Source organism: Carcharodon carcharias, chromosome 12, assembly GCF_017639515.1.
Source record: "Carcharodon carcharias isolate sCarCar2 chromosome 12, sCarCar2.pri, whole genome shotgun sequence".
Taxonomy (NCBI): Eukaryota; Metazoa; Chordata; class Chondrichthyes; order Lamniformes; family Lamnidae; genus Carcharodon; species Carcharodon carcharias.
In genome coordinates this window covers 45,235,877-45,259,888 of record NC_054478.1, presented here as the reverse complement: position 1 = coordinate 45,259,888, position 24,012 = coordinate 45,235,877, and the positions used below count along the sequence as shown (strand labels likewise).

General features: G+C 42.1%; 1 protein-coding gene across 2 annotated transcripts in view; it reads right to left on the bottom strand.

Moving 5' to 3' along the window:
* Positions 1-24,012, bottom strand: part of LOC121285190 (von Willebrand factor D and EGF domain-containing protein-like) — a 311,018-nt gene that overhangs the window by 53,845 nt on the left and 233,161 nt on the right. For both annotated transcript variants that reach the window (XM_041201452.1, XM_041201453.1), the window contains exon 19: positions 18,047-18,184. In XM_041201452.1, the coding sequence (XP_041057386.1) occupies positions 18,047-18,184 (138 nt within the window). The remainder of the gene's footprint in view (positions 1-18,046; positions 18,185-24,012) is intronic.

The following is a 24,012-nucleotide window of genomic DNA, read 5'->3' as shown; positions in this document are numbered from 1 at the left end:
GTTGGAGGTCAATCACCTCAGCTCCATGACACCACTGCAGGAGTCCCTCAGGGTTGTGACCTCGGCCCAACCATCTTCAGCTGCTTCATCAATGACCTTCCTCTCATCAGAAGGTCAGAAGTGGGGATATTTGCTGATGCTTGCACAGTGTTCAGCATCATTCTCAACTCCTCAGATACTGAAGCAGTCCACGTCCAAATGCAGCAAGACCTGGACAATACCCAGGCTTGAGCTGACTAGTGGCAAGTAACATTCGCGTCACACAAGTGCCAGGCAATGATCATCTCCAACAAGAGAGAATCCAACCATCGTCTCTTGACATTCAATGGCATTACCATCATTGAATCCCACAATTTCAACATCCTGGGGATTATCACTGACCAGAAACTGAACTGGACTAACCAAATAAATACTGTGGCTACAAGAGTGGGTTAGCGGCTGGGAATTCTGCACCAAGTAACTCACCTCCTGACTCCCCAAAGCCTGTCTACCATCTACAAGGCACAGTCAGGAGTGTGATGGAATATTCTCCACTTGCCTGGATGAGTGCAGCTCCAACAACACTCAAGAAGCTTGACACCATCCAAGACAAAGCAGCTCACTTGATTGGCACCCCATCCACAAACATTCACTCCCTCCACCACCGACGCATAATAGCAGCAGTGCACTGCAGGAATTCACCAATGCTCTTTTGACAGCATCTTCCAAACTCATGACCACTGCCATCTAGGAGGACACAAGAAGTGGGTGCATTGAGGAGCTAGACAAGCATTTGAGGGAGAACAGAATAAAGGATAATGATGATAGATTTAGATTACTGAATCACAGAATTGTTTCAGCACAGAAGGAGGCTATTCGGCCCACTGTGTCTGTGCTGGCTCTCCATAAGAGCAGCTTGCATAGTGCCACTTCCCTGCCTTCTCCCATAACCTGCACATTCTTCCCTTTCAGATTACAATTCATTTCCCTCTTGAATGCCCCAATTGAACCTGCCTCCACCACAATCTCAGGCTGTGCATTCTGGATTCTAACAACTGGATGCGTGAAAAATGTTTTTCTTCATATGGGGCCATTACTTCTTTTGCCAAAAATTCTGTGCCCTCTTGCTCTCAATTTGAGCAGGACACCCAGGGAGGTATCGCTGAACTTGGGCGCCAGAGCTCCTTGTTCTTTTCTGGCCATCTTCTAAATCAGAGTAAGATAAAACGTTAACGAAACGTTAACTGTGTTCCTCTCTGCTGATGCTGTTAGACCTGCTGAGTTTTTCCAGGTATTTTTGTTTTTGTTCTAAATCCGAGTTGTAGGTAAGTTGCTATCCAGGCGCCTTTTAAATATGGCGCCTGGGTATGATGGAGCAATGCAAGCCATCCAGCCTGCCGCACCACGAAAAATGTTGGGAAAGCCCTGACTGCATAATTAGTGAGGCCAAGGTCGTGCAATACCACGCAAATTCCCGGTGGCCTCCATGGCAGAAAACACTCCCTTTCCCTGCCCCCGCTACAGGACTTAGTCCTGGATGGGAAAATTACGCTCTATGTCTCTATTAATAAAGCCCGGGATGCTTTATGCTTTATTAACCGCGCTCTCAACCTGTCCTGCCACCTTTGATGACTTAATCACATATACATCCAGATCCCTCTTCTCTGCAACCCCTTTAGAATTGTACTTTTTATTTTCTATACATATTCTTTCCATATTCTCTCCATATTCTTCCTACTAAAATGAATCGCTTCACATTTTTCTGCATTAAATTTCATCTGCCACTTCTACCAACATGTTTATGTCCTTTTGAAGTTTTATGCTCCTCACAGTTTACAATGTTTCCAAGTTTGATATCATCTGCAAATTTTGAAATTTTGACCTGTACACTTAAGGGCATAGCTGAGGAAAGGTGGGAGGAGGCTTGAGTGGAACATAAACGCAATGGGCCGAATGGCTTGTTTTTGTTCTATGTATCCTATGCAATTTTCCTCATCTTTTAAATTTCCATCATCCCAGTCAAAATTCCTAAAACTTTCATCCAGGCAAACAGCCATAAAGATCTTTTTTTTCCAACTCGTCTAATACTCTGTTCATACCCTAACTCCTACTAAAAGCAGTTCACACATTATCTTTGTGCTTGCTCACGTACACCTGTCCCCTGGCCAGCAATGCCCCAATTATAAAGTTCTCATCCTTGTCTTTTAAGTCCCTCCATGACCTCAATCCTTGTTATCTCTGTAACCTTCTCCAGTCCTGCAATACTACTAGAACTCTGAACTTCTCCAAATCTGATCTCTTGAACATCCCCCAATTTTAGTCCCTCCACCATAGGCCTGCCTTCAGCTGCACAGGCCCTAAGCTTTAGAAATTCCTCCCTATACCTCTCTGCCTCTCTACCTCATTTTCCTCCTTTAAAAGGCTCCTCAAAATTTTTCCCTTTGACCAAGCTTTTGGTCATTTGTCCTAATATCTTCTTATGTGACTCAGGCCCAGATTTTTGCCACAATGGAAGCTCTTCGTTGGGGCTAAACTGGCAGATGAGCCCGGAAATCCTAAGTGTCCTCGAACATGGCATTCCTATTTTCACGGGGGCAGGCGTGGAGTTGGGCCAGGTTGCATGGTTAATTGGCCGGCCAGTATGAAATCACGGTCAGGGGCCAACTGCAGTCGGTGGTCTGTTTTCCGACCAACCCTGGGCCTGCCAATCGCGCCCGCCCGCCAAGCTGAAAATTCAGGCCATACTTTTATTTTATTTTATGTCAGCATAAGTCCTAAGGTCTGCCTATGGTGGATACTAGGTGAGTTGGCATAGAGGGGATAAGGGCAAAGGGTGCTGGGTTGGGGGGTGGAATGGGTTGGTATGAGTTGGCACTAAATTGATATAGGTGCTATAAAAGAGCATGAGAAGAAGTGGGGGCATGGCTTGGCATAAGGGTTAGAAAGGGCCATGGGGCTGGCATAGCAGTTATGAAGGGCCATAGGAGATGGGTGGGAGGCATGAGGTAGCATAGGTTGGCACGGATGGCAGATGGGAAGTATGAGGGGGCGCTGGGGTGGAACTTTAGGGGTGCTTTTTATTTTAACCATTTTTTTAAATTGAATTCAACGTAGTGCCGGAGCACAGAGGCAGGCCTACCGCCCAGCCTGCCTCCGCCTCCAGCAGCTTCCGCTCCCGACAACCTCCACATTCATTCCAGAGGCAGCAGACCTGACTTCTAATCCAGCCTGCCACTCCGGAACGAAAATCAGAACTGTGGCCACCATCTTTAAAGAGCGGGCTCGCAGAGCTGGTAATTCTCCTGTCTTTGCACTCCCGAAATGGGAGCGAAAATCTGGGCCTAATTGTCAAACTCTGTTTGATAATGCTCCTGTGAAGCATCATGGGACTTTTTACTATGTTAGTGACATTACACAAATGGAAATATTTAATGTGGGCTGTATCATTCACCTATTTCATGTGCAGAACCTCAGCTCAGTCAACCTGTAATTTGTGTAAAGCAAACTCTATTTAGTGAAGCATCTTAAGTATTAGATACAGAAAGTATTGCAATTCCACACTGAAATTATTTGACAACAGGTTAGTGCAACTTTGGCACTCAATGCTTGTTGCCATTTCCAGTTACTCATAAATGAAGTGAGCAGCACCTCAAACGTGAGATCCTGCAACTTTCAAAACACTTATGAAAAAATAATTATTTCAATCGTTTAACTAATGGAATAATTATCTATCCAGCATTTTTTAAAAAAGTAATTATTCTGATAGCATTATTTATTGAATGTGTGTTAGTTAAGCATCATTAAAATGCTATTCTTTGTAGGATTAAGATGTTAATTAAAATTTTAAGTGCCATTTTACCACAGGGGCTTAAATAAAGTGCTGTCAAGTGTTATTCACTGTTGAAATCTCAATGAGCCTGGGTTAGCACTTACTTTGGAAACGTTTCAAATTCTAGTGTGCAAGTGAAACATACACTAGTTATGACTGGTGTTGGGAAAATCTAAGCTATGGTTTGTGCCTTGTTTTGCATTTGTGTGTACCTAAAAATTAAAGGGAGGGGACATGTTGATATTAGCCGAACAAACATGGGATAGGCCATCTAATACCTTTAAAAGACCGGCAAAATTGGTGGGAATCAGATCAGACCAGCAGTTAACAAAAAAAAAATGGAGTTAGAAATAGAGACATAGACTGGAATTTTCCAGCCCCCCCATGCTTGGTGGGATCTTCTGGTCCCGCTGATGTGAACGGAAATTTCAATGGCTCGCCAGCCCCTCCGTGGGGAGGGGGGGGGGGGGGTGGAAAATTCTAGCCATAGAATTGAAAAGCTAAGGAGTTATGCTAAACCTACATGAAACATGAGTTTGGCCCCAGTTAGAATATTGTGTTAATTTCTGGGTAACACACCTTAAGAAGGTTGGGAATACTTGGGCAAGGGTAGAGAAGAGGTTTCCTAGAATGGCTCCAGCGATGGGTTATGTCAATAGGATGGAGAAAAAAAGCAGAAAAACTAAGTGCAGATTAGTTTAGGTATAGTAAATAAATGAGACATTTTCCAGTGGCTGATAAGTCAATATCTAGAGGCACAGGCAAAAGGACCAGGGGTGAAATGAGGAAAAAACTGATTTGCGCAATGAATGGCTAGGATATGGAACCCGCCTCCTGATGCACTGCCTGATACAGATTCAAAAATAGCCTTCAAAAGGGAACTGGATAAACACTTGGAGGAATGGGGAAAAAGTGGGGGAGTGGGACTAACTGGCTTGCTCTTTGAAAGAGCAAAGACAGACCCGATGGGCCAAATGGTTTCCTTGTGTCCTGCCCTATTCTTTGATTCTATGATTTTGCTTGCAAGATATTGATGAAGTTGGAAACTAATGCAAAATTTTATAGAAACTTCAGGTGAAGGCCAGATCTATGGTTAAATGCAAATGTCCGGAAATTGCTGCCCAGATAGTGGGGTTCCACCATCAGCTTCACATGAGCGGCATCTCGCTGTCTATTTCACCACTGAAATGCATTGAGTCTCATGAACTTGGCTGTGTTTGCGCTGTAAATACGAACTGAAATCGTCACAGAACGTGCATGTGTAAGTATCCTATTAACAATGTGAGAAGTTTTAGTTGTTACCAAGCAAACTCTGTAGCATTGAAAATTAACAATTACAAGTGTGGAACCTCATTCCTTCAGATATTAATTGCTGAACATTATAATAATGTGACTTTAAAAAACAGTTTTCCTTTCACGTTTCTCTTTCTTAATCCCATATTTCTTTCCCTCTCTTTCTTTCCCTGATTTGATACTGAATCCCCTCACTCTAATTTATATTCCCTTCTTAGTTCTTCCTTTATTTTTCAATCTTTCAATCTGATTGGCTACGGAGATACACAGGAGTTAAGAAGATGCTAGCTTGCTTCATTCAAGTCCTATATATTCTGTTTTCTTCACTTTACTGTTATTCGATTATACTTCCAGTAAGATACCATGCAAATAATTAAAAAGCCTGAACTTGCAAGGGCAAGTCTAACTAATGGGAGATATTTAATGCCTTGCTGCAACAAGAAATATAGGCCAGCATATTCTGTCGGAAATGATTGAATAATCTGCTGTATAGCCCTTGTCTATGTTCCATTTCTTCTCAAAGTTAAACTTAATTTTCAAAAATGAATGAAAATGGGAAAATATTAGCAATAGGCATTGTAATTAGGAGATTATTTAAATGAGTGAAAATGGGACTTTATAGGCAATAATCAGTGACTGGAAGATTATTTAAACAGAGGACCAATTTCTTTGATATTAGTAGAATAAAATAATAATCATAGGATCAGCTATTTGCATTTGAATTCTAAAAACAATCTCTGTAGAGCAGCCTATGATATCAGAAATTAAACATTCTTATTGTTTCCTCAAAGCCTTTTGTAGCATTTCTGTAATATGTTAAAAAGCAAAATTAAACATTTATAATTCTGAATGCTCTAATGGACACTCAATTTAGAGTTAAACAAAATCAACAGTATTTTGGACTGAGAGGATATATTGCAGCTGGAGTGATACATATGGAGTTGCATCTTGGGAATCTAGGCTGCAATTTCATTGCTGAAATTCAGTGCTAGATGATTATGAACATACTTGTATTGAACTGAAAGGCAGTGATTAATGTCAAAGTGCAACTCTGGAGATAGTTGCAGGTGTTTCTGTAATGCATCTGGACAAAGCAATAATATTCGCGAGTAGAGGCAGATGACTTAAGAACAGATAACATCGTGCCTGAAGAATTGTCATTATCATCCATTCATCCTTTAACTCTTTCCATTATACAGATTCTTTTGTAAACTGCTTATTTTCAAGCCTTTGATAAATTAGACTGGTGTTCTGCATTTTTGCTGCAAGAAAGTAGAGTTGGAATACTACAGAATATTTGGGTGCTGAGACGTTATTATAGCAACCAAAGATCTAGGGCAGAATTTTCTGTGCTCGCTGTCGTCGGGCATCTTTGGCAGTGTAGGCGGACAATGTGATGAGAAGGTCAAAAATCGGTTTCATGACGTCATGAAACCAGTTTGCAATCATCCGCTTTGCCTGTCAGTAGCTGGCCGCATCTCCCACCATCGGACATCGGGCACCTCATTGTAATAGAGCTGCATCTCATTACAGGCCCAGCCCACCAGATTCCATACTGGATCATCTCCACGCCAACGTGTTTCACATAAGCGACGTACATAAGCGACGTACACCTGGCTGCACTTCACTTCGGACTTCGAGGTTTGAGTGCCTACCTTGCTTCGGGCAGCACTCAGTCACCAGTGCTAGGCTTCGCAGGCACCACCACATCACTTTTAGGGGGGCTCGTGGGCAGGTCTCTACCTACTAGACCAGCCACAAGGCGGGGGTGGCTTTTCAACGACTGCAGGGCTAGGGCTTGCCTGAGGAAGGGGGAGAAGTGGCTTTATGCAAGGGAAGAGGCTGCAGAGTGATGGCTGTACTGGGGAAGGGTCTAAGTGAAGGATATGGGTGGGGGCACATGTTGATCTGTGCAAGTGGCCTCAAGATGGTGAGGGCTGAGAAGGCAGTCTCCAGAGGAGATGGAGATGTGAGGGTGTGTGTGAGAGTGTGAGTGCTGATGTCCGTTGAGCCGGCAGTGAGTGAGATGCCAGTGAATGTGTGATGGGCTTGAATGTGTGAATTTAGAGTGATGAGATGATTGCCTTACCCTAGCAGCATGGATGAGATCATTCATCCTCTATCTGCATTGGATGGCTAACCTCTTTTGTGCAGCATTGGCACTGATCATCACTGCCACTGCCTACCAAGCTGGAGTGTTAATGTTGCTGCCCCTCCTGCAGCCAGAGCTGGAGTAGAGGACATCACAGCATCCAAAAGGCGCTCGAGGGATGCATCACCAAACCGGGGTGCTGAAGTCTTCTACCCCCGATACCTTTGATTCACTTGTCTAACAAGAATCTATCTACCTCCGTCTTAAAGATATTCAATGACCCAACCTCCGCTGCCTTCTGAGGCAAATTCCAAAGTCACACAATCCTCTGAGAGAAAAAATTTCTCCTCATCTCTGATGTAAAAGGGCAACCGCTAATTTTAAAACAGTGTCCCCTGGTTCTGGACTCACCCACAAGAGGAAACATCATTTCCGCATCCACCTTGTCAACACTGTTCAGGATCTTGAATACTTCAATCAAGTCACCCCTCACTCTTCTAAACTCCAGTGGAAACAAACCCAGCCTGTCTAACTTTTCTTCAGAAGACAACCTACTCATTCCAGGTATCAATCTAGTAAACCTCCTCTGGACCACCTCTAATGCATTAACATCCTTTGTTAAATAAGGAGACCAAAACTGCACACAGCATTTGAGACGTGGTTTCATCAATGCCCTGTATAACTGAAGCATAACATTCTGTTACGTTCAATGTCTCTTCTAATGAAGGATAGCATTCCATTAGCCTTCTTAATTACTTGTACCTGCATACTAACTTTTTGTGACTCATGGACAAGAATATCTATGTTCCTCTGCACCTCGGAATTCTGCAGTTGTTCTCTATTTAAGTAATACACTGCTTTTTTATTCTTTCTGCCAAAGTGAACAACTTCATATTTTCCCACGTTTTACTTCGTCTGGCAGGTTTTTTCCCACTCACTTAATCTATGTATGTCTGTCTGCAACCTCCTTATGTCTTTTTCACAAGACACTTTTACACCTATCTTTGTGTCATCTGCAAACTTAGCTACCATGCCTTCACTATCCTCATCTAAGTCATTGTTATAAATTGTAAAAAGTTGAGGCCCCAGTACAGACCCCTGCGGGACTCCACTCGTTATATTCTGCCAATCAGAAAATGACCCATTTACGCATGCTCTCTGTTTTTTCCCAGCTAGCCAATCTTCTATCCATGTTAATATGTTACCCCCTACACCATGAGCTTTTATTTTCCGCAATAACCTTTGATATGGCACCTTATCGAATGCCTGGAAATCTAAGCACAGTACATCTACAGGCTCCCTTTGATCCATGGCACAAGTTACTCCTTTTCAAAGAACTCCAAAAAATTGGTTAAACATGATTTCCCTTTCACAAAACCATGCTGACTCTTTCCAATGACCTTGAGTTTTTCTAAGTGCCCAGCTATAACCTCTTCAATGATTGATTCTAGCACCTTCCCCATGATAGATGTCAGGCTAACTGGCCTATAGTTTCATGTTTACTGCCTCTCTCCCTTCTTGAATAAAGGGGTTATATTTGCTACTTTCCAGTCTGTTGGAACCTTTCCAGAACCTAGTGTTTTTTTGGAAAATTAACTTCAATGTGTCTATAATCTCATTAGCCACCCCTTTTAAGACCCTAATATGAAGTCCACCAGGACCTGAAGACTTGTCAGCCGGCAGCTCCAACAGTTTGTTCAGTAAGGCTTCCCTAGTGATTATACTTAACCAATTTCTCCTTTCCCTGCCACCTCTTGATTTACAGCTCTTACTGGAATTTTTTTGTATCCTCTGTCATGAAGACAGAAGCAAATTATTTGTTCATTTCATCCGCCATTTTCTTATTATCTATTAACTCCCCACTGTCGCTCTCTGGAGGACCAACACTCGCTTTACGTACTCTTGCCCTTTTTAAACACCTGAAGAAGCTCTTGCTATCTGTTTTTACATTTCTAGCTAGTTTCCTCTCATATTCTAATTTCTTTCTCCTGATTAACCTTTTAGTCATTCTCTGCCATTCTTTATATCTTGACCAATCTTCTGACTTGCCACTCACTTTTGCACAGTTATATGCTTTTTCCTTAAATTTGATGCTTTCCTTAACTTCATTAGTTAATCAAGAATGGTGGGCTCCTCCCCGTAGAATATTTCTTTATAGAAGGAATATACTTATTCTGAATATTCTGAAGTATCCCCTTAAATGTCTCCCACTGCTCCTCTATTTATCTCTCCTTTAGCCTAACATCCCAGTTCACTTCAGCTGGCTCAACTCTCGTGCCCACATAGTTGGCCTTCTTTAAGTTTAAAATACTAATCTTTGGCCCACGCTTTTCTCTTTCAAACAAGATGTAAAATGGAATCATATTGTGGTTGCTGCTACCTAGGGGTGCCTTTACACTGAGGTCTTAATTAATCCTGTCATGTTACACAATACCAAGTCTAATATAACCTTCTCTCTGGTTGGTTCCAGAACATGCTGCTCTAAGAAACTACTGCCAATTTGATTTTTCCAGTTTATATGTGGATTAAAATCACCTTGTCCCTTTATCACATGCACTTACTATTTCTTCATGTATACTTCGTCCTACATTGTGGTTACTGTTCAAGGAGTTGTAGACCACTCCCACAAGTGAATTATTTCCTCTAATATGCCTCATTTCCATCTAAGCCGATTCTACACCCTAATCTCCTGAACCAACGTCATCTCTAAATATTGTACATATGCCATCTTTGATTAACAGTGCCACCCCTCCACCTTTACCTAGTGTCCTATTATTCTTGAATATCATATGTCCCTCAATATTCAGGTCCCAATCTTCTCATTCTGCAGCCATGTCTCCATAATGGCTATCAGATCATATTTATTTACTTCAACGTGCCCTATCAATTTATTTACTTTGAATGCCACGCACATTCAGATGCACAGCCTTTACTTTTGCCTTTTTGTTATCTTTGTAACATCTAGTCTTGATTGTTGGTGCATTCTTAGGTTTTTGCTCTCTTTCCCTTCCTGCCATTCTCTGAACCTCATTTCCCATATTACTATTTTGCTCTCCTGCTTTGACTCTACCCATGATTTGCAAAATTTGCCCAAACTTGATCCCTCACCCACCTTGTTTAGTTTAAAGCCCTCTCTTCCTCTCTAGTTAAGTGGCTCGCGAGAACACTGGTACCTGCATGGTTCAGGTGTAGACCATTCCAACTGTACAGCTTCCACTTTCACCAGTATTGATGCCAGAACCCACAAACCAGAATCCACTCCTTCCACACCAGTCTTTGGGCCATGCATTTGTCTCTCTAATCTTATTTGCCCTATGCCAATTTGTATGTGGCTCAGGTAATAATCCAGAGATTATTGCCTTTGAGGTTCTGCTTCTTAATTTGATGCGTAGCTCCTCATACTGACAATGCAGAACCTCTTTCCTAGTTCTACCTATGTCGTTGGTACCCACATGGGCAGGACAACTGGATTTTCCCCTTCACCTTTCAAGTTCCTCTCTAGCCCTGATCTTTGGCACCAGGCAAGCAACACAGCCATCTGGACTCTCACTCTTTGCTGCAGAGAACAGTGTCAATACCCCTCACTATACCCTACTACTACTACATTCCTATTTGCTCCCTCGACCTGAAACGCTTCCTGTACCATGGTGCCATAGCCAGCCTGCTCATCCACCTTGTAGACCTTGCTTTCGTCCACACAAGTTTTGAGCACCTCAAACCTGTTTGACAATTGCAAAGTCTGAGGCTCCTCCGCTCCTGTCTCTTTTGCCCCTTTACCTGCCTCAGTCACAGTCACATCCTCCTGTCCCTCACTGCTGATCAAAACAGACAACCCTATTCTCGGAGGTGTGACCGACTTCTGGAACAAAGTGTCCAGGTATTTCTTCCCCTCCCTTAATGCTACGCAGTGTCTGCAGTTTGGCTTCTAGATCAATAATCCTGATACGGAATTCATCTACCTGCTTATGCTTCCTGAAAATGTGTTTATCCTGGATCGCTTTGGCATCCAAGAGCTCCCACATTCTACGGGTGCAATATAACACCTGTCCTGCCATTGTTGCATATGTTATTTCATTACTTTCTTAATTAATTTAGAATAATTCCTATGTATACTGCAAGTTACTGTGCCTGCTAATTGCTAGTACCATGCACAAATAAAACTAAAGGTTTTACAATTCTTAATTGCACTGGTACGTGTTTTGGGTATTTCTTTTAATTATTTTATTTAACACTTAATTTAACTACCTTATTTTATATTTACTTTATTCTAGTTTTAGTTCTTTTTATTGATAGATTTACCTTAGCTTTTGTGTCCTGAGCTGGTGGTTAACACGCTGTCCCTTACGCCAAGCACTTATCGGCCAATCAACTTACTAGTTTCCTGTGATGTCGCAGTTGGTTTTTTTTAACTCAGTTTCTTCAGCAGCTAAGATACTGAGATTGATGAGGTTCCTTCCGATTTATGTGTGTATCTCGGCCATCCAGCACATCGCCCATGGAAAATGGCAGTGGAGCAAGAAATGGGCAGTGAGTCCACCCGCCTCTATTTTAACTCTGCTACTAGCACATTTCTAATGTGTTAAGGGAATTAAAATCTCCCCTTATACATAACGTAATCAATTTCTCAACATTCATTTTTGTTTAAATATCTGTTTTTGTTAATATAAGATCTTTAATTATCAAATTATTTTTGTATCTTTCTATTAGTATTTCTCATGCGATCCTGTCTGCATTCCCCTTAGCACGCCTCCTTGATTTTTTGGTCTTCCTTAAAACCTTATTTTTTTCTGCTTCTTTTGGATGAAGACAGTCTGGGCTAGATTCTTACAATCTCATTGACTATATATGCTGCCAACTCTTACTGTAGTTTATTTACATATTATGACCAGTTGATTGAAATAGCAGAGGGCTGCTGGCTCTGGCTCACTGAGAGCTAATGCTTTCAAAAGAGGGCTGATAACTGGAGGTAAAAAACAGCAGCTGGTCATGCACCGTTGGTTTAGTAATGTGCTCTTTTAGCTTTAGATTAGAGTTCCAAACCAGCTCAGGTAGATGGGATTATCGTCCCTCTCTACTGGGACTGGGTGTGCATCGTGTTTCCTTCCTCACTGAGACCTGACTTCAAATCTGACTTCAGACTAAAAGCCCTCGCTCTACTAGGCATCATTGCATGAAATTAGTTGAACCAGTCTGTCAATTAGTTCCTTGTGGGAAAAGACAGAAAATTCTGGAAAAACTTAGCAGGTCTGACAGCATCTGTGGAGGGAGAAAGAGAGTTAACACTTCGAGTCCATATGACACTTCTTCAGAATTCCTTGTGGGCATCAGTCCATAGTACAATCACCAATCTTTCCTAAAGAGATTATAAGGATATCCAGGAAGGAGAATGCATCTGGTTAAACGATACCTGACCTAGGAGTGTATGATGTTGACACTGGTCAAATTCCACAGTAGACCTTTAATAATTAGGTCAATGCAATAAAGAATAAATCATTTTTGTAAGGATCAAGCTGTTCAATTTTACTGCTGTGCTGAAACTTGTTAAAAAGGCTGCACCAGTTAACAGCATGATAAGATTATGGTTTGCTATGTCATTGTTTAGTTTTGATGATTTTGTTTGCTTATTTTGGCTATTTTCAGTTGCGTATTGCCCCAGAGCATTTCATTTCTCCTTATATTAAGAGAAAAAAAAGATAAACAGAGTTGAAGTAAAATTAGAAATCTGAAGTATCAGACCCACACTGTAATACAGCCTGGTCACCAAGCATTAGAACAATGAAAATGGACTTTCCCAGACCTCCAAAGTGAGCAAAGGGTAAGAAATTAGCTGTAAAATGTATTTTATCCCAAAGTGGAAAACGCTTATCAACTGCAGGGGACCTCACACAGACCAGCACCCTTGCTGGAGTGTTTTTGGAGGTCACAGAATCACAGTGCAGAAGAAGCCCTTCGGCCCATCGAGTCTGCACGACACATGAGAAACACCTGACCTACCTACCTAATCCCATTTACCAGCACTTGGCCCATAGCCTTGAATGTTATGAGGTGCCAAGTGCTCTTCCAGGTACTTTTTAAAGGATGTGAGACAACCCGCCTCCACCACCCTCCCAGGCAGTGCATTCCAGACCGTCACCACCCTCTGGGTAAAAAAACTTTTCCTCACATCCCCCCTAAACCTCCTGCTCCTCACCTTCAACTTATGCCCCCTTGTGACTGACCCTTCAACTTAGGGGAACAGCTGCTCCCTATCCACTCTGTCCATGCCCTTCATAATCTTGTACACCAGGTCTAGGACAGCCCCACCAAAAACAAATTAAACATATCCTGAGCTATTTTCTGAGCGGTCTTCAGTAGTTAGTTTCTTTATGAACCACTGATTGGGTCACACCTGGTACAAATTAGTGGAGAGTATGTCTGCACGCTCTGCCTCCTTGTAACTCAAAAGTGATATCAAGCTCTATTCATGTGCTTGGTCCCTGACTTGTATATTGAAAGTCTTCTAACTAAAACAGGCAGGTGCTCTTCTACCCATCTCAGGACCTTATCCAGGATGGTAGAGGCTGAAATGGAAGCATAAACAGGACAGTAAGTGGCCCATTACCAATTCTGGACCACTAAAGCCTGTTTGCACTGGGGAGAGCGGGTTACAATTGACCTTATTGTTCCAATGCAGCCAACCAATGAAGTTGAATGACTGGCCATCCTTTTCTGCAAGAAAAAAGTGGTTTTGCACACGTTTTTTCTGAACTGTTTACAAACACTAGGAATAATGAATTAAGTATTGCTGAAAAAGGAGGCATGTCGAAGCTTTTCATCTTGCACTCATCAGGACACTTTGCAACCATGCCAATATAAAGGGGAAACAACAATTTATACTGTATGAGAAGAGGTTGCTGAATGGTTAGCAAATGGATTCTGATTGGTAGATGCATTGCCATGGAGAATGCACCAATTGGTGGTAACTGGCACTTAACTGCCAAGTATTGTTTGAAATTTAAACCAGGCAGCTCGACCCTGATTGGTCAAGATATTGCCCTGAGGAATGAATCAGTGAATGGCTATCACTTATTTTGTTTAGCTGAAACAGCCGCTGTTCGCAATGGGCAAGGTACAGACCATTCCCAACCAGCCCGTGGTTGCAAAACTCAAAACACAGCATCCAACATTACATGTGATTCTGTGATTGGACAACATTTGCTAAATAATCCTAAGTGTGCTAAGAATTACGCTGACAACCAATTTAGGATCGTCAGGTGGGAACAAAGTGTGCTGCGTTTGTGTGTACTAGAAGCTACTTACATTAATAAACAGGGCCCTGTTCTTCGCAGACAGAAAGAACATGTACACATATTGTGCCTGCTTCAGCTAAAGATGTTGACTGAATGGCCAGCAGCTCTTGTGTGCCGGCCTCCATCCTTAATATGGTCAGCAGTACCGGTAACCGATGACAAGTTGCGGCCCGGGTCCCACTGACCGCTGAAGTGGATTTTCACCCTCCCCCGACCGCCCCCTCCCCCCCATCCAACACTACTTTTGGGCCATTAGTGGGATCACTTCCCCCAGCACTAAATTCCGGCTGATAGAATCTGACAAACAGCAGGACTTTTGAATGAAATAGTCAGGTTTGCCTCTTGGCAGACATTAGATATGGAAGGCATGACTTCTAATTCTAATTCCAATTGCTTGAATGTCTTTGCCAACACAAGGTGTGTTGTTCTGAAGACTGCTGTGCAGATGAAAGTCACAGTCATCTGAAAGTGCTATGCGACTCACCTATCTCATCCTCTTGAGGTCCAGAATCCTCTTGGTGCAATGTCTTCAGGTTGGCAAGGGACCACACTCATGTTGATGGCTCCCTTGGCCACTCCCATCCATGCCTTCTTAGTTTCACAGGCTGTACTCTTCCCCCCATCTTGGAAGAACTCACTTCACTGTAACCCCTCAGACCCTACAGAGCACCTCCTGCTAACAGTGAGAAGCCTTGGGTGCAACCTTCCGAGATCTCTTCTCCATTGTTGTGATTGTTACAGGCTCAAAAGTCCATGTCCTGTTGACCCATTCTAACCAATGCTAGGGTTCCTTTAATTAGAAATCCTCCCTTTGACAGAAGCGATATGTTATCCCGCCCACCCTCCATGATAGGCCAGAGAACCTGGAGGCGAGTGCTAATGCCATGACTCAGTTACAGAGCCATGGCAAAACTCGCTGAAGAATTCAATGGGTTTCCAACCTTACTGGTGTCCCTGCCGTTTCAGTAGGGCCTAAGGTGAAAAAAATTCCGTCTGCAATTTTGTAACTACAAGTGAGAGAGACTTGCCTTTTAAGTTCATGAAAACAATTTGCACATGGATCATACTATTAACATAGAAAATGTTTCAAGGTGTTTTACAAAGGAAGCAGGAAAAAAATAGATAACAACAATAAAGAAGTAGACATCATGGCACTGTGAGAGAATCAGGAGAGGTGACCAAAAGTGTACTTTAAAATATAGGTTTGAGGCTTTAAAAAGAGGAGTAAAGTGATTATTCCTCCTAATCGCTGCTTCTTTGCCTCTGCACCTGCTTTTTCTTATGCGTCCGTTCATCATTCATAGTGCAATACAAACACAAGTTATTGTTGAGATGTTTATGAGATTCATGATGAGGAACTATATTCTTTCTTTCTTTGTGGTGCTTAGCTTTCTTATGCCCAACTTTAATCACGAAAAAACACAGTAATGCTGCCTATCCTTCCAATTTTACTTTTAGGTTCCTTACTGTGATTGTAAAACTAAAAGACCCAGCTTTTATTTACTACTAAGAAAATAGGTTCTTGGAAATATTTTATGGCTTTTTGTTCCACCAGGAATCAATTCCACACGTGCATTTGAAAAATGACTCCTAGATTTCTTATTTTCTTTGACATCTTTAACGAAACCGTGGCTGCCATTCTCAAATCCTGCATTTGTCAAATTTACTTTCCTGGGTCTAATTTCTTAGTACCTCTGAAAATTTGAAAGATGATTAACAAATTTCCCTTCATTTTTTTTCCTCTTCTCAAAGTGTAAAGCGCAGGTTGATCTTTCTTCCTAGTCCGGTACTCTACGTTCAAGAATCAGCCTAATCTTACTTAATATACCTTCTGTAATATGGAGACCAAAACTGAACTTGATGCACCAGATGGAGTCTCATCAAAGTCAGAAACAAGTTGAAAATTAACACCTTTCATTCATAAGTCACACCCTTAGCCATACATCCCAACAATTTCCTTTCTTTATTGCTGCAAACATGAATCAATGGTTTTAATGACTGAGCCATCAAACCCCTTAGATCTCTTTATGATTCTATTACGTCAATCACATCACATCAGAAAATAGTATTACTAGACAAATAACAGACCGAGGTTCATTTACTTTGCCTTTCATCAACCTTGTAGTGACATGATACAATGTTAATGGAATTTCAAACATTCACTCCCTCCACCACTGACACCCAGTAGCAGCAGGGTGTACTATCTACAAGATGCACTGCAGGAATTCACCAAGGCTCCTTAGACAGCACCTTCCAAACCCACAACCACTACCATCTAGAAGGACAAGGCCAGCAGATAGATGGGAACACCACCACCTGGAAATTCCCTTCCAAATCACTCACCATCCTGACTTGGAAATATGTCGCTGTTCCTTCACTGTCGCTGGGTCAAAATCCTGGAACTCTCTTCCTAACAGCACTGTAGATGTACCTACATGACATGGGTTGCAGCGATTCAAGAAGGCAGCTCATCGCCACCTTCTCAAGGGTAACTAGGGATAGGCAATTAATGCTGGTAATGTTCATAGGCCTGTACTTTGATACTTCATACCTTGCCTGTTTTACAGGGATTATAATCTCTACTTTCCAATCCCTTTGAATGTTACCAGTTCTGGTGTGCTGTGAAAGATATCAATAAATATCTGCAATTTGTTCAGCTATGTCCACACTGGATGGAAATCATTAGACCCGGGAGGTTTATGGTTTAAGTTTTCTTGACTATTGAATATGCCTCTTTCCTCAGTCTCAGAATAAGGGGTAGGCCATTTAATACTGAGATGAGCAGCACTTCACTCATCATTAATAGTGCAATTCAAACACAAATTATTGTTGAGATGTTTATGAGGTTCATGATGAGGAACTTTATTCTTTCTTTCTTTGTCAGGTGCTTAGCTTTCTTGTGCCCAACTTTAATCATGAAAAAACACAGTAAGGCTATCTATCCTTCCAATTTTACTTTTAGGTTCCTTACTGTGATTGTAAAATTAAAAGACCCAGCTTTTATATAATACTTTCTTCACTCACTTCAACTTGGAATTCTCTGTCCCAGAGGGCTGTGGTGGCTCAATCATTGAATATGCTCAAGATAGAAATCAGTGTTTATGGGATTAGTGTGGGAAAGTGGCGCTGAGGTAGATATCAGCCATGATCGAACTGAAAAGTGGAGAAGGCTCGATGGGCTGATTGGCCAACTCCTGTTCCTATGTTTCAATGACAGTGCTCATCTCTAGCCCCTGTTATCCATTTGCTAACCAGGAAACAGTCATTCACTATTTATCCTCCCCCAACTTTTTACCATTTTGAAAATACCTAATTTTGTGGGAAGAGTTTAATTTCTCACTATTCATATAACATCTGCACAGGGCAGCCTTTCAGAATTCTGTGCAGATGCTGTACAGATGCTTTATAATTTATAGGCTAAACAAGAAGCAGCAGCAATCTAAAATGCAGTCCCATTTATATCACAAATTTGATTACAGGAACCAAAATAATTTGGATGGCACTTGCCTATAAAAATGTCAACTCTTTGTGTACTTCAATTAATCGAAACAATATGATACTCACGTTTGCAAGATCGACCGTCACCCTGCATTTTGCCTGGGCAACTTCCACATTTGTATGATCCAAAGTTATTGAAACAAGGGACTCCAGGAAAACAAGGATTTTTTTTGCATTCATTAACATCTTCTTGACATGCAAGTCCTGCAATACAATATGGAACAGGTGAGGAACAGAGTGACAAAATAACATATGGAAACAAGAAAATTCACCAGTTATCATTTTTACATTGACACACAATTTATTTAGTTATTTGGCTTGAATGATTAATAGGATTTGCTGGAAATACATAGTCTGTTTATCAGTATGTGTAAACAGAAAAGATAGGTTGCTTTATGTCTTGTTCAAAATTATTTAGTTATTGTACTAATGTGGCTCCACTGGTCAGAGGGCTACATTTGGTGAAAAAAAGCAAAATACTGTGGATGCTGAAAATCTGAAATAAAAACAAAATGCTGTAAACACTCAATATGCCAGGCAGCATCTGCTGTTATATTTGGTGATTTCCTCATCAAGTTTCTCTTCCCTCACATTTGCCCCAGGTAGCGCCTTTTTATCGGTAATTGTAACTTCACCTCAATTCCGTTACTCCTCTCCTCTGTCCCAGCCCTATAAGCTTATCCACTGCTATGTCCCAGCCTGTGCTCTCCAAGCTTGCAACTCTGGCATCCTATGCATCCCTTCTTTCTCAATCTCTCTGCTTTGGTATCACTGCCTGAGTTTTCACCAATCTTTACTGTTTGCAACTTGCTTTTTAACCCCCTATGATTTAAAAGCCATCATAAAACATTTAACCGTGCTTTAAATCATCTTTCCTAACTCTCCTCTACTACTGGTCATCTGTTTCTCCTCAATGATCATCTTGGAATGTCTTAATTGTTAGAGACGCTATCTATATTGAAGCTGTGATTGTTGTGGTACAGGAGTTATTGAGTGTTCCCTCAAATTTCCCAGTGTTCTTACTTATCATTCATGCTAATAATCAAAATGGAGCTTATCCAGAAATGACTTAGAAATTCTCATTTCACGGGCAGTATTTTCCTTCTTGTGAACATAGCTTGTCCAAAATGACAGCTATCAAAGTATTTCAATTTAAACATAAGGGAACTTGACACTTAAAATGGCCAATTTTGAAGGGAACTCTTAAACTGGCAAGGAATTATAGTAGCAAATTTGTAACAAATACAAACGACAGCCCTGTATTAATCAGGTACAGGGGAGGATGTTGGAACATACTATCCTATAATTCTGTTCCGCTCATATTTTTCTCTGGTGCAACTTATGCCATAGTTATTGTGTAATATTCTCACACTGACAGGGCATGGCAAAGAACAAAGAACTTCCAATTCTGATATTGATGCTGTCAGCAGATATCGGTCAACTTGGCCTAGCTTCTCCTCAGCTGAATTCCTGGTGTGGCTCCATAATTGAGAAGTGTAGGCAATTGCACCTTAAGGAAGTGTGAGCTACACTCTTTACACCAGCTTCTGTCCTAAATAACTGGTGGCAATTGATCATAATAGCTTTTGCAATGGTTTGCACTATTTATTCAATTTAAATGTGGGCAGTCTAACTGTGGAACGGTACTTTGTCTTTTATAGATTTTCTATCATGCATTGTCCCCATTACCTACACCTGTAGTATATTTCCATTCCTACCCATCTTAAGCTAATGGTAAGATAGGTTTTACCACGAGTGTATGGTGATCAGGCAGCTTCCTGGAGTAAATTGTTAACTAATGTGTGTGTTTCTAGAGCTCAGAATTGGAAATGTATGTTATAAATGGCTACCACAAAATATAACATTTAACTCAAATGATGCTGAAATCTCACATCCATTTTACAGTTGCCATTTTTTGAAACTTTGTAAATACTATTAGTCAATAGGTATCCCCTGTTCTGTATGCAAATAGAAATGTCATATGCAATGGTCATTATACATGATGTACAGATTTGTCATGGTTTAAAAATCCCTGTTGCAGTGATGAAAAGGATAATCATGGAGACGCATTAGAGAATCTGTGACATATTGCCAGACCTTCCACTGATTTCCACAAAGGCAGAGACAGTGGAAAAGTCCAGCTGAAGCATGAGCAGAGTCACATCACGGTGCAAAAATGTCTTTCTCCGTGGATAAATTGGACAACCCCATGAAACATCAATCCAGGTAATCAAATAAACCTACAACATGCAGATTCTCAATGCCAACATATCTGGCACCTTAAATAGGAAGACAGACACCTTGGCTGGATTTTACAGCAAGGGGCGGGGTCAATTGCTCACCCCCTCCCAGTAGGAAAGTCAGTCAAAGGCTGCCCTGCAGCAATAATACACTGGGGATGTATTAACACGCTCATTATGGGACTTTCACCCCTCAGTGGAAGGAATTACCATCCTCGAGATTTTCCAGCCAACCCGATTGCCTGGCAACTACTGCAATCCCAGCAGCGCCAGAACCAAAGGAGACAACATGGCCACCAGAGTATGGTAAGGCTGGGCTTTTTGGGCTTGGAGGGATTGGGCAGCAGAGGAGAGGCAGGAATGGAGTGGGGGTGTTGAGTTTTGGAGGCTGGGGTAGGGAGGCATAAATGGGGGTACCACCAATGCGCATTGGGCACCCCCCAAAGGAGGTACCCTCTTCCCACCTTCTCACCTACCCACTCTCATCCCCCTTCCACTGCCAACTGTATTCTGACAGCGGAGGTGGAATTAGACCTTTGACAGCTTCTTAATTTGACAGCTAAGGTCCTCAATAGGCCTGAAAGTGGGAGGACTAACGGGTGCCTTACCAGCCACCAATATTATGGGAAATGGGTTAGGGATGGATGGGAAGACAATGGGATAGCCACCCGAATATGTCAAAAACACACCCGGTGGGGGTCTGTAAAATCCTGTCCCTTAGCTTGGTCTTTTACATCACTGATCTGCATCAAAGTGCTACCTTGCAGAGCAGTAGGGATGAAGAGCAGCTGGCCCATGAAGGATAATGGTGAAAGGAGACATGGAAACAGAGACTCCAGGCAAAGCATTTCCACTTGCCACCTGTTTCCAACTTCATCCAACCCCCCACCCCCCCCCCAATTCAATAGCTGACATGCTGCCGCCTCTCCCAATGGCTGGGTTTGTTCTTGCACAGGTGCAGATGGAGCAGTCTTTGGAGAGGCCCCCACGGGCTCCAAAACTTAGAAGTTGTCAACTAAGTGCATCTCAGAAGTCAGAGCTGGCATCTGAACAGCTTGTCTCTCCCTCTCCTGAAGCCACAGGAGTTGCACCATGTAGGAGTGGTAGGAAAAAGAACAGAAAAGCTTTGTAGTTCATCAAAGTTATACACCAACAAGGCCAGGTGTTTGACAAAATGTTATGTTGTTAGCTTTCCATTGTTTACTAGAATCACATAAAACTGATTACTATGCACCATCTTCCAGTGTTGCTTGGTTGCTGGAAAGTCACCTTTACAGTTGCTTGTTGATGAATGTGAAGACATGAATTGGTGAAGGGGGGGGGGGGGGGGGGGAGCACAGATGTACAATGAATAAATGGTCAATTAGAGGACTGTGTTGTGTCAATGGGATTGGGAAATATGGTGGAGGGAGACTGGCTGCCAGATGTGATTGCTACATTGGTCCAATGGTAATGACTACCTGAACCTTACAGCTACAAGGGAATCCCTGAGCAGCAATGTGAGTGGCTGGCTTGGCATCTTCATCCTCATCCTCCTCTTCACTGGAATCATCTGCAGATTGTGTGTGCTTAATGCCTTGTTCCTTCTGCAGCTCCAACCTTCCCTACTGCACAATGTTGTGCAGTGCATAGCACACCAGGATCATTTTGGAGACTCTGGCTAGGCAGGACTGAAGGGCACCTTAAGATCTGTCCAGGCACCTGGAGCTCATCATAAGTAACTGAAATATCTTATGGTCATCTGGCCATTGCTGTTCTTGGGCTTCATTGGTCAGGTCTTTCACGGGTGACATCAGCCAAGTTTAAACAGAGTACCCTTTGTCTCCTAGCAACTACTTCTCCATAAAGATCAGGAAGCTTGGACTAGTACAGGTTGAAAGCGTCAAGGAGGCTCCTTGAAATGTGGAGCACACCTGCATAAGCTATTTCTTGTGGTTGCATACCACCCAGATGTCAATGGAATTCTCACTGCTGTTTATGAATACTCTTGGTGGATCTGATTGCCACATCTGTGCAGTTACTGGTGCGCTGCACCTGGGGAGAGCCAGTCAGAGAGGCAAACCCAAGGGCATGTTCGTTCTGATGAGCATCATCGCAGGCAAAGTTAATTGCTGACTGTGGCAAACAATCCAGTCACTTGTCTTATGAATTTGTGTGCAGCTGCCTGGGAAATCCTGGATATATCTCTGGGAATAGCCTGGAAAAATCCCTGAGGCAAAAAATGCTTAGGGCAGCAGTCACTTTCACAACCACAGTAATGCAGTAGGGGACAGGTTTTCTTCAAGGAGGCTGCAGATCTCTCCCAACTTGACAATCTAATCAATTGGAAACACTGCTCTTACAAGAGGTCAAGGTAGCTGAGGCTCTGTCTGCATATCCTATTAAATGGGTAATGCGTCCTGTGACTTTGGCCCCTCTTCTGATTCCCCTCTCTGCTGACCCCTGCAGGTCTAACAACAGCAGGCTGCCATGGTGCCACACCCCCTGAAATGGTGAGCCCCATTACCCCACAAATTCACAAATTAGCCTCTAAACCAAACCTTTCCCAGTGGGAGCCAAGAGATCAGCTGTGAGCACTGAGCATTTACTGACAATCATATCCGTGCCTTTAACCGGCCTTTTGAATTGCGCCACAACTGTCTCACCTTCCATTCAAGGCAACCCTCAAGAGGCCCGGGAAACTTGTGAATGTGACGTTACTGGTCAAAAGCCTTACCAAAATTTCCTAATTTAAATACCGAAAGCAGTAACCTTCCTCTCGTGCACCAGAACAAGTGTGAGTTAACTCGCAAGTTGGCACACTGCACTGCTATTTTGGCCGAAGATAACAATTCTCCCAAATCTCGACCCACACACTCTGAACTATTAAAATTCCCCCAATGGTTTTGTGAATCGGGTCTGGCGGAAGTAAAATATTTATGTCTTGGGCAGGATGGTATATGGGAATATATATGCTGAGGTAACTTTTGTAAGTCTGGTGCTGGTACACATTAAAAAGTACAGGTTTGAGAGGGTGCTTAAAATGTAATGCTAGTGGATAATGAGGAGAAAAAAAGTTAATTATAGGAGGATGAGTCCAATTATGTTTTGCAATTTCTAAATGCTAGGAGACACACTTATTCATTCAGCAATTACATTTAAATTCTGTATGGTTGGAAGGCAGCTTTGGTGCTTTGCTGAAATAAAATAAGGTCATATAAATTCAGCGGAGCTGACATCAGTTCCAAATTTTGTCCTGGGTGAAAAACTCCCTCGAGGCTGTTGCATCTTTCAAGTTCACTCTGGCTGCAGTAAACAATCTGGAGTCAAATTTTCCACTTTAAAATTTTAAATCCACACAGATCTACTGGATTGACCATAAGGTTTTCCTGTCAGCAAGATAGAAGGCTTGATGGACCAAATGATGTATTTCTGTTCCTATTACTAAACCTGCTGGTGTGTAAATTATTTTGCCTGCCCAGGTCCATTGCATATCTGAGGCCTCCATTGTAAGATTTTAAATCATTTAATATATCTACTGTAAACTGAACTACTTTGTTTAAAGGTCTTGGTTTCTGAGAATAAAAGATATGTTATTTATTTGCTGAAACATGTATGATACCATTCCAACATTCCTCTGATATACTTGGCTAAAGAATGAGGCAAGATACTCTCTTTGGAACACGAACAAAGGGAAGACAAATTGATTCATAACAGTTATGAAGAAAACCCAATTACATTTCTCCAGCAGAACAGAGGAGGTTGAAGGGAAGGGTTAACAAAAGTATGAAAGGTTTTGAGAAGGTAAACATG